Here is a 12,095-nt window from a genome sequence, read left to right on the forward strand (position 1 = left end):
GAACAAGCCACAATAGACTGCAAAGTTGCTCTTCAACTCACAGCACAACCACCAATGGTGAAAACATAACCTGTGAGCGATCTTCTCTTATCCAAATCACCAGCAAAATCAGAATCAACAAAACCAACAAGTCCATCTCCAGTTTTCCCAAATTGTAAATAAGCATTAGAAGTACCTCGCAGGTATCTGAAAATCTACTGAACTGCTTTCCAATGCTCTTTTCCAGAATTAGCCATGTATCTACTGACAACACTCAATGCATATGATAAATCAGGACGAGAACAAACCATGGCATACATAAGTGAACCAACTGCACTTGAATAGGGAACTCTAGACATGTACTCAATATCTGCATCTGACTTAGGACATAAAGTTGATGATAATTTGAAGTGCGCAGCTAACAGGGTACTCACCGGCTTGGCATTCTGCATATTAAAACAACGAAGAACTTTATCAATATATCCCTTCTGACTTGGATATACTTTTCCAGATGGTCTATCTCTGGATATTTCCATGCCAAGTATTTTCTTTGCTGCACCCAAATCCTTCTTCTCAAATTCATTACTCAATTGCTTCTTTAGTTCATTAATATCGGACATACTCTTTGCAGCAATAAGCATATCATCAACATAAAGGAGCAAATAAATAGTTGAACCTTTGACAGTCTTCAAATAAACACAACTATCATAATTAGACCTTTTGAAACCTTGAGAAAGCATAAAGGTGTCAAGTCTCTTGTACCACTGTCTAGGGGATTGCTTCAATCCATAAAGAGATTTCTTTAACTTACAGACAAGCTTTTCTTTTTCAGGAATAACAAAACCTTCAGATTGTTCCATATAAATATCCTCTTCTAATTCTCCATGTAAGAATGCAGTTTTAACATCCAATTGTTCAAGCTCAAAATCATGCATGGCAACAATACTGAGTAAAGTACGAATAGAGCTATGCTTCACAACAGGAGAAAAGACTTTGTTATAGTCAATACCTGGAATCTGACTGTAACCTTTAGCAACTAACCTTGCTTTATATCTTGTCTCATCATTAGAAGAAACACCTTCTTTCCACTTGAAAACCCACTTGCAACGAATATGTTTCTTCTCTCTAGGTAATTTTATTAAATCCCAAGTGCCATTCTTTTCAAGTGATTTCATCTCATCATGCATAGTGGTCATCCACTTATTACTATCACCAGAAATAATAGCCTCGGAATATGAAGAAGGCTCAACATTACCTTCAATTTCCTCCGCAACAGATAAAGCAAAAAAAACAATATTACACTCTTCAGTTAACCTGTCAGGTTTATTAATACCCCGCCTAACTCTGTCACGTGCAAGATTCCAACTCGGTGGAACAATAGGCTGATTTGGAGTGGGAGTGACATGTTCATCATCAACGACGGGATCATCATGTGCATCGACATTTTCATTACCGGATGTATCACCTGTATCAATAACATGCTCCACCTGAACAGTAGGCTGTTGTCCACTCTCAACAGGAACATTAGTAGATGAAACATCATGTAACATAGCAGATTCATTAAAGATAACATTTCTGCTAATAACAACCTTCTGGGTTTTAGGATTCCACAATTTAAAACCTTTAACGCCAGACTTATAACCAAGAAAGATGCATTTAACAGCCCTAGGCTCTAATTTTCCATTATCAACATGAGCATAAGCAGTACAACCAAAAACTCTCTGTGAATAATCAGCAGGTGAACCAGACCATACCTTAATTGGAGTTTTCTTATTAAGAGCAATAGACTGTGAACGGTTAATGAGATAACAAGCAGTGGAAACGGCCTCAGCCCAAAAACTCCTATGCAAACCTGCATTGAACAACATGCAACGGGCTCAGGAAATAATGGTCCTGTTCATACGCTCAGCAACACCATTTTGTTGAGGAGTATAAGGAACGGTGTAATGTCTGACAATGCCTTCAGACTTGCAATAATTCTTAAATTGCTTAGAACAGAATTCCATACCATTATCAGTCCGAAGTATCTTTACCTTCTTTTCAGTTTGTCTTTCAGTCATAATCTTCCACTCCTTAAATGCTGAGAATGCTTCATATTTATGCTTCAAGAAATAAGGCCAAACTTTTCTCGAATAATCATCAATAATAGTCAGCATGTAACTAGCACCACCTAGTGACATTTTGCGAGATGGTCCCCATAAATCAGAATGCACATAATCAAGAATACCTTCAGTTGTATGAGTCGAAGTGTTGAACCTCACCCTCTTGTGCTTGCCGAAGATACAATGCTCACAAAATTTCAATTTACCAGGTTCATATCCATCAAGAAGACCTCTCTTACTTAACTCTGACAAACCAAGTTCACTCGTATGTCGAAGACGCATATGCCAAAGGTTAGCAGCATCACAATCAGAATTGTTTGAAATAACTGGAGTAGTGTTACCTGAAACGGTAGAACCTCGAAGGTAATAAAGACCATTGGTCGAACTTAAGTCACCTTTCATCACAATAAGGGATCCTTTGGTAACTTTCAAAACACTATCTCCACCTCAATACTTGTAACCCTTTGCATCAAGGGCACTAACAGAGATAAGATTTCTCTTCATCTTCGGAATATACCGAACATCTGTCAAAGTCCTGATTGTGCCATCAAACATTTTGATTCGAACGGAACCTATGCCTTCAATCTTGCATGGTGAATTATCAAAACCCAAAACAGATCCAGCAGCAGTAGTAGAATCAGAAGTATTAAACCAATCCCTATGCAGGCACATATGAAAAGTACATGCAGTATCAAGTACCCACTCATCATTGGTCTTAGCACATCCAGCAATAACAACTCGAAACTATCATCACGAGCAACATTAGCAGAATTTTCACCTTGTTTGTTACCTTTCCTCTTTTCCTTGTTCTGCAACTTGAAACACTCAGAGATGTCATGCCCGTCTCTCTTGCAATACCTGCAATACTTCTTGTCTCTGGATTGCGACCGACCCCTGTAGCCGTTCTTACTTTTGCCTCTATTTCCATTATGTGAGTTCTTCTCCTTTGTCCTGCCACGAACAGATAATCCCTCGGCTTGGGATGAACTTGAACCATCATGAGGCACCATTAGTTTCATCTTGTCCTTAGAGTTCAAAGCTTCATAAACTTCATTAAGTGTGAGAGTATCACGACTGTATAATATGGTGTCTATAAAATTGGTATAAGAACTTGGCAATGAACAAAGTAACATTAAAGCAGTATCTTCCTCTTCATACTTAACCTCCATTGCACCTAGATCAGATATGATCTCTTTAAATTCTGAAATATGATTCAAAACATTACCTCCCTCGGGTAACCTGTGCAGGAATAATTTTTGCTTCAGATGCATCTTGCTAGTGAGGTCTTTTGTCATGCAAATCCCTTCCAGCTTTAACCATAGAGCGGCGGCAGTTTTCTCGCTCAAAACTTCTGCAAAATATTATTATGCAAATGGAGTTGAATTTGTGACAAAGCCTTACGATCTATTCTTTTCTCCGCATCAGTCCAGTCCTGAATCCGATTCTTCCCAAAACAATCCAGTGCTTCATCATAGTCGGCATGTGCCAACAACGCCTGCATCTTGACTTGCCATAGGGTAAACCTTGTGTCACGATCCAGCAGCGGAACATCGTACTTCATGGATGCCATGAGTAGATTAAATCTGTGTTCACAAAGTACTACAAGCCGGTAGAAAAATTCTTGACAAAATTTAATATGCAGATCAAACGGAATTGGAAACAGTAGCACCTGGTAGCTTCGGATGGACGTAGCAAGTAGTAATGAATTACTACTAGTCTCAGGTAGCAACAGTAGTAGCACCAGCAGGTTCGTAGGTTTGACCACGTGAAGCAGCAGAAAACACAAATCGGTCTTGTACCTCGGGACTTGATCCGGTAGCTTTGGTCGATGGATTAGTAGCAGCGGCAGCTCACGCACCAGCGACAACGTGCGCGAGGGCAGCGGATATCGATCGCCTCTAAACTCTGTCGGTCTCGCCTTCGTAGGCGGTGCAGCAGCGGAATTCAACTTGCTGTCGGATTCGACATATCGGACGCGTGCGGCGGCGCACCAGACGCAACCCTAATCTCTCTTCTCAAAAATCTCGTACGTGGAAAACTTGGCTCTGTATACCACTTGTTAGATAATAACGAGAATAAACAAGACACAAGAGGCGCAGATTTTTACATGGAAACCCTTCCGGGAGAAAACCACGGATGCACGAAGGCGCAATCACTATGATGGAGGAGTATTACAAGCATGAGACGACATACCTTCTTTAGGTGCGACTACATGGGGTATATATGAGTTCAATACATAAGAGTCCTTGGAGTACAAGTAACGCGTCGGTACCAACGCAAAGGCCCACACCGTATGTACTACGTCTAGTTCAATACGATAGAATTTGGATCACAATTTAACAATCTAATTCGGGATGGAGGTAGTATATGGTAGGAGCTCTGTGCATTCTATTAGAGAGGGAGAGAGTATATGGTGAGAAAGAGAGGGGGGAGGGGGGGGGGAGGCTCTTGGCACAGTGGTTCTCTTGACTAAGCCAACCCCTCGCCGACAGCCTGCCCATGAAGAGAATTCGCCTCCTGGCGAGAAGCCACAGAAAGAACCTGCATTTATTCTCCGACAGCCTTCAAGATGGCATCCAAACATATTGGGACCGGAGAAAACGAGCCCTGAAACTGGATGGCGAATGCGGAGCTAGCCGTGTGTGTGTCATCCTCTGTCCACCGCCACGTGACCACGTCCTTACCCTCAGGTGAAAGGGGTATTCCCGACTTCCCGAGTCAACATCCAAAGATGGATAAACTCGTGAACCTGCTGAGCCGTGCAAATGCTCCTGAGTGGATGAACCTACCTACTACCCTGAAGCACCCAGGCAACCGAGATGCTTTTGCACCACAGCATCTTGAAGAAGCTGGGAGCGATCTCAGCTGGTGTCATGTCTGTTAGAACAGGGTTGTGCTGTGTGTGTAGTTATCATATTGTATAGGGGCTTCTTTGCTTATTTCCCTTCATGTATATGTGCTGGCCTGTTGGCCCGATGGAATATAGGCTCACTTCATAACATGGTATAAGAGCTAGGGTTAGGTTCCCCAGCCGCCGCCGCCGCCGCCGCCACGGCCGCCGCCGGCCGCCGCTCCTCTCTTCATCGAGCCTCTCCCCTCTTCTTCCTGGTAGCTGCTGCCGCCTGCTGGTCCAGGCCGCCGCCGTTCCAGGCCGCTGCTGCCGCCGTCCTTCCCGGCCGGCGCCGCCGCCTCAACGTGCTGCTGCTGCTCTTCAACGAGCTGCTGCTGCTGCTGCTCTTCTTCAACGAGTTGCTGCTGCTGCTCTTCTTCAATGAGCTGCTGCTGCTGCTCTTCAAAGTGTGGCTGATGCTGCTCTTCTCCTCCTGGTCTGCTGCTGCCATCAAGCTGTGCCTCCTGCTGCTGCTGGTCTTCAACGAGCTGCTGTTGCTGCTCTGCTGCAATGGCGCCCTCCACCACCACCGGTGCTGTCCCAGTCCCACGATGTCCTGTTATCTTCAACGGACAGAAACTACAGGGACTGGGTGCAGCACATGAAGCTGCACATGAGGGGCCAGCTGGTCTGGGAGCACCTCTCTGGTGCTCTGCCTTGTCCCCTGCTGCCCACTCCTCCAGCTGAGTTGGCCTTCCCTGTTGATGCCGATGAAACCAAGCAACGTGAGATGCTAGATGCTTTTGAAGAGGCCACTGAAGAGTATCAGAATCAACTCCACTTATACAAGCAATGGACAAATGATGATGCTCGAGCCCCTTCTATCTTGGTGAACAGCATGGATGTTGATCTCACCATGGATGTGGTGGCCCTTACCACTGCATATCAGATGTGGGAGCACCTTCGCCATCGCTATGAGTCTACAGGGGATGCCATGTATCTCTCTGTTGTTCGTCAAGAGCAACAACTACAACAGGGAGATGCTATTGTGGATGATTTCTACAAGGAGATGTCGGCGGTGTGGCGCCAATTGGACTCTCTGGGAGCTGATGTTTGTCGCAGATGTCAGTGTTGTGTGCGGCAACAAGCTAAGCTGGAGGTTCGTCGCCTCTACGACTTCCTCACTCGCCTCCGGCCGGAGTTCGAGCAGAGTCGTGCTCAGCTATTGGCACGCCATCCTCGGCTCTCTACTCTGGAGGCCCTTGCTGAGGTGCGATCTGAGGAGGTGCGATCTGAGGAGGTGCGCCTACGGAGCACGGGCTTATTGCCATCCTCTTCAGCAGTCCTGGCTGCCCGCGTTCCACCACCGCTGCCTGGTGTGCCCTCTTCTACACAGGTGGCAGCAACCTCCACTAGTGCTTTCTGCAACTACTGCAAGCAGGATGGTCACATGATCACGGAGTGCATCAAGAGGAGGAAACAGGGTCGCCGTGGTGGCCGTCCTCAAAAGGACTCGAGAGGCTCCTCTAATTCTCGTGAGGGCTCCCCTGAGAAGGTTCACCAGGAGATGCTCACCTTGCTGCGCCGCCTTACTGCTTCTGCGCCATCCTCAGGTTCTGCTGGTTCTGCTGGTCAGACGTCTGGTTCACCACCGCACTCTTCGTCAGGTACATCTTTGCCCTGGATTCTTGATTCTGGGGCCTCCTTCCACATGACACCACACAGAGATCATCTTTGTGCTGTCAATTCCGTGCCTTCTCCTCTTACAGTTCAGACTGCAGATGGCACTTCTCTTTCTGTTGCCGCAAGAGGGACTCTTTCCACGTCTTCTTTTCATGTCCCTGCCGTTTCTCATGTTCCTAAACTGACTATGCAACTTCTATCTGCTGGTCAACTTACTGACTTGGGTTGTCGTGTTATTCTAGATTCTGACTCTTGTTGTGTTCAGGATCGTCGTACGGGGACTCTGGTTGGGATCGGTCCTCGGCGCCATGACTCTCAGCGCCTTTGGGAGCTCGATTGGCTGCGCCTTCCTTCCGCTGTGTCCTCTAGCCAGTCGGACATCACCACCCCTTTTGCTTCAGCTGCCACCTCCACCACATCCTTCGCTCAGTGGCATCATCGATTGGGTCACATTTGTGGCTCCCGCTTGTCTTCTTTGGTTAGGAGTGGTGTTCTAGGGTCTGTATCTGGTGATAGTTCACTAACTTGTATGGGTTGTAAGCTTGGCAAGCAGATACAACTTCCATATCCCTCTAGTAATTCTGTTTCTCAACGACCTTTTGAACTTGTTCACTCTGATGTATGGGGTCCTGCCCCCTTTGTTTCGAAAGGGGGTCACAAATATTATATAATTTTCATTGATGATTTTTCTCGCCACACTTGGATCTACTTTATGTCATCTCGTAGTCAAGTGCTTCAAATTTACAAGTCGTTTGCTACCATGGTTCGCACTCAGTATGATTCCTCTGTTCGAGTTTTTCGTGCTGATTCGGCTGGCGAGTACTTATCTCGTGCGCTTCGTGGTTTCCTTGCTGAACAGGGTACCCTTCCTCAGTATTCCTGTCCTGGTGCACACGCTCAAAATGGGGTGGCTGAACGCAAACATCGTCACGTCCTTGAGACTGCTCGGGCTCTTCTTCTATCTTCTGCTGTTCCCCCGCACTTTTGGGCTGAGGCTGTCTCTACCGCTGTTTATCTCATTAATATTCAGCCTTCTGTTGCTCTTCAGGGAGGGATACCAGTTGATCATCTAGGTGATGGTCCAGCTGATTATAGTGGTCTACGCCTGTTTGGTTGTGCCTGTTTTGTTCTTCTCCACCCTCATGAACGCACCAAATTGACTGCTCAATCTGTTGAATGTGTTTTTCTTGGCTACAGTTTGGAGCACAAAGGTTACCGTAGCTGGGACCCTATTGCTCGAAGACTGAGAATCTCCAAAGATGTCACTTTTGATGAGTCTCGCTCCTTCTACCCTCGTCATTCTTCTACTGCCACAACCGAGTCGTTAGTCGAGCCTCTCTCTTTTTTGACTCTACCTGATTCTTCACCTTTATCGTCACCTGGTAGGTCCACTCCTAGCCTTTCACCTGTGTCTGCTCATGAGCTTCAGCTTACACAGGATGAGGTTTCTATTCCTGACTCTCCTACTCGGGTTGAGCCATCCACTCTCTCTCCTTTTCCTTTTACCTACTCCCGTCGTGCTCAACACCCTTCTCCCTCTGATGCGCCACCTTCCACTTCCCCTCTCTCTCCGCTTCCTTTTGTCTACTCCCGTCGTGCTCGGCACCCTTCTCCCTCGGATGCGCCCACTTCCACTTCCACTCCTTCCCTGTTGGGTCCCATTCCTTCAGAACCACCTACCCCTCCTGCTCCTCGGTATAATCTGCGTGATCGCCACACTCTCCAGCCTCCTGCGTACTATGTTGTTGCTGCTACCACTCTTGTTGAGCCGTCTACGTATCGTGAGGCTGCTGCTCATTCTAAATGGCAGCATGCTATGGCAGAGGAAATTCATGCTCTTGAGCGCACAGGCACTTGGGACCTTGTACCCCTGCCTACAGGCGTTAGACCCATCACTTGCAAATGGGTCTACAAGGTTAAGACACATTCAGATGGTTCTCTCGTGCGCTACAAAGCTCGTCTTGTTGCGCGTGGCTTCCAGCAGGAGTATGGTCGTGACTATGATGAGACTTTTGCTCCTGTTGCTCACATGACCACTGTTCGCACTCTTTTGGCTGTTGCTGCTGTTCGGCAGTGGTCCATCTCTCAATTAGATGTCAAGAATGCCTTCTTGAATGGTGAGCTGCGGGAAGTGGTCTATATGCAGCCGCCTCCTGGCTATACTGTCTCTGATGGCACTGTCTGTCGCCTTCGGCGCGCTCTTTACGGGCTGAAACAAGCTCCTCGTACCTGGTTTGAGCGTTTCTCCGCCGTCATCACAAGGATCGGGTTCTCTGCTAGTGTTCATGATCCTGCTCTATTTATTCACACTTCTCCTCGCGGTCGCACCCTTTTACTACTCTATGTTGATGACATGATTATCACAGGGGCTGACCACCAATTCATTGATTTTGTGAAGAAACGTCTACATGAGCAATTCTTGATGACTGATTTGGGTTCTCTTCGCTACTTTCTTGGACTTGAGATCATTTCTTCCCCCGAGGGTATTTATCTCTCTCAAGAGAAGTACATCCAAGATCTTCTCACTCGTGCCTGCCTCACTGATCAGCGCACGGTTGACACTCCTATGGAGTTTGGTCTCCATCTTCGTCCTGGTGAGGGTGAACCCCTTGCAGATCCCACACGCTACCGCCATCTTGTTGGGAGCCTTGTCTATCTAGGCATCACTCGTCCTGACATTTCTTATGCTGTGCACATTCTAAGTCAGTTTGTCTCTGCTCCCACTCAACTTCGCTACATTCACCTTCTTCGTGTTCTTCGTTACCTTCGTGGTACCGTGACTCGTCGCTTATTCTTCCCTCGCTCCAGCTCTCTTCAGCTTCAGGCCTACTGTGATGCTACCTGGGCCAGCGATCCCACTGATCGCCGCTCTCTCTCTGCCTATTGTGTTTTTCTTGGCTCCTCCCTGATTGCCTGGAAAACCAAGAAGCAGAATGCTGTATCTCGCTCCAGTGCTGAGGCTGAGCTACGAGCTATGGCGTCCGTGACTGCAGAAATTACTTGGCTACGATGGCTTCTTCAGGATTTTGGTGTTTCCACTGCTACACCGACCCCTCTGCTCTCCGACAGCACTGGGGCACTCAGCATTGCCCGTGATCCTATTAAGCATGAGCTCACCAAGCACATCGGTGTTGATGCCTCCTACACTCGTTCTCAGGTGCAAGACAGAATTGTGGCCCCTCAGTATGTGCCCTCGGAGCTTCAGCTTGCTGATTTTCTGACGAAAGCTCAGACACGGTCCCAACACAGCTTTTTCCTGTCCAAACTCGGTGTCCAAGATCCCCCTTGAGTTTGAGGGGGGGTGTTAGAACAGGGTTGTGCTGTGTGTGTAGTTATCATATTGTATAGGGGCTTCTTTGCTTATTTCCCTTCATGTATATGTGCTGGCCTGTTGGCCCGATGGAATATAGGCTCACTTCATAACAATGTCATTCAGCCACCTAGACATTATTGAAGCATGCACATGCAACAATAATTTGGAAGGTTTCCAATTGTTGCCTGGAGAGGCTTGCTAACGGGTTATAGAAACCAGCAACCCAATATGAATTTGATGGATCATGGATTGATCCAACGGCTGGCGCTCCGGGTGCCCAGGCACCTAAGTGCCCCAGATATTTTACCTATATAATAGTATATAATACGTACTTATACTTCACTTTTGTCAGGTTTCTCTTCTATCGACATTGAAGTCTTTGAAGCATCGACTAGCTGCAGGTGAATCCGAAAGTATTCCTTGATGCCTAAAATAGTTTACTTTGTCTACAATAAATTTGTCGTAGAACTGTTTGAAGAATAATAAATACACTTTATATTTCTAATATTTGTTGTTAAATCGGCCAAAGCAGATATGTAGAATCTGAGACTGTTTTACACAACATTATTGGTAAACTAAGATATTTATTCTGACATAGTCCAATTTATCCCAATCTTTTTGTCTGGTTCCGAGTTGCTGTGGCTTAGATGACTTGTGCTGAATCAAATCTATCTAGGGAATTATAAGGAACTTGCAACTTATTGATAAACTTTGTACCCCCCCCCCCCCTCCGGAATTACTGGTCGCTCAAACGGATGTATCTAGCACTGAAATACGTCTAGATACATCCATTTCAGCGACAACTAATTTCGGATGGAGGTAGTATTAATCACCAGTTTCTAGTTCTAGGAGGAACCCTCCAAGTAACTACCAAATAGTAGTGTGATTTCCATGTGCAAATAGAAGAAAACTTAAAAAAAAAACAGTGCAATTCACATCTTGCTCCCTTAGTTCTAATTACACGTTATGACATGCAGGTGCAAGGTTACCAAATGTTACAATTCTATTACCCACCGAAAAGAAACAAGTTGATCTTGATGAAAGGGAGAAAACACTTAAACTTGCTGGAAGGTGAAAATCACATTTAATTTCTTGAATACTTGTCTTATATATCAGAATTTTTCGTTTAATAATTAAGTTAGCCTCAGGTCTGATGATTTCATTTGCTTGAAAAGCTACTGTGCTAACATCTACAAATATCATAATCTGCTGAGTCAAATAGAATTTCTCTTTTGTGCCTTGCACTTATCCAATAAATCTGAAGAGACTAATTTGGATTGTGACATGCAGAGTCGGCCAAGCAGTTGGCTCCCTGCTGAGAAGATTAGGAATTAAATATCAAGGCGAGGAGTCCCACGGGAGGATGAGGATCAACGGCCTCACATTAAGAAGGTGGTTTAACCCAAAATTTACAAGCGCACCCCCCACAGGAGCTCCAGTTGAGTTGCTTCCACTGCCCTCGCGGTTAGCGAAAGGGATTGCTGATCAGCAGCGTGATATCAGAAGCCTTTCTCTATAGTGCAGGTCTTACCTTTTCTGTGTCCCGATTTTTGTGTATGCCAAGAAGGCAATTACTGTACAATCAGCAGATAGCAGGGCAGGTCTTGACTTTTTTTTTTTGAGAACGTTGACATTATATTAAATTTTTTTTGCGAATACGCAAAGCTTGCGTATCGTTCATTGATAGGTAGAAAAGAGAATAACGCGGGGGGGGGGGGGGGGGGGGGGGGGCTTAGAGTGCTACGTACACAAGTATGGCGTAGTTGCATGAGCTCAGCCCCAATACAGTCATCTAGCGCCTAGCGGACACTTTATTAATTAAGCAACAAAGTTACACATAGTCTTGCAGATGCAGTCCGGAGCGTCAAGCGGTCAGCTTGGTAAGCTACCTACAAAATTTTTTTGGATACAGTCCGGAGCGGCAGAATGAAAAATACAAAGACTAATAGAGTTTATACGTACAAGACTTGGTACATGAGCCAGAAAATTAAGGTGTTGGCGAACGTGTTCGAGGTCGCTGAAGAGAAATCCCTTGCTGCAAACTCGATATCAGCAATTACAGAATCAACAGACGAGTGATCCCGGGTCACGGAGTTGAGCCGATGCACAAGAGCCAATCAGAAGCAAACACCACATTCGATTTTATCTTTTCATCATGAGCCAAATAGACTGCCCAGCGGAGTGCAAG

At 45.9% G+C, this 12,095-nt stretch overlaps 1 protein-coding gene across 2 annotated transcripts in view; it reads left to right on the forward strand.

The window, feature by feature from the left end:
- Positions 1-11,565, forward strand: part of LOC123117400 (pentatricopeptide repeat-containing protein MRL1, chloroplastic) — a 38,369-nt gene extending 26,804 nt beyond the window's left edge. The window contains exons 17-20 of one of the 2 annotated variants that reach the window (XM_044538175.1): positions 2,291-2,372; positions 10,260-10,308; positions 10,885-10,978; positions 11,198-11,565. In XM_044538175.1, the coding sequence (XP_044394110.1) occupies positions 2,291-2,372; positions 10,260-10,308; positions 10,885-10,939 (186 nt within the window). In that variant the 3' untranslated portion in view covers positions 10,940-10,978; positions 11,198-11,565. The remainder of the gene's footprint in view (positions 1-2,290; positions 2,373-10,259; positions 10,309-10,884; positions 10,979-11,197) is intronic. The other variant, XM_044538170.1, reaches the window with a different exon arrangement.
- The last annotated feature ends 530 nt before the right edge of the window (positions 11,566-12,095 follow it).

Source organism: Triticum aestivum, chromosome 1B, assembly GCF_018294505.1.
Source record: "Triticum aestivum cultivar Chinese Spring chromosome 1B, IWGSC CS RefSeq v2.1, whole genome shotgun sequence".
NCBI classification, from domain to species: Eukaryota; Viridiplantae; Streptophyta; class Magnoliopsida; order Poales; family Poaceae; genus Triticum; species Triticum aestivum.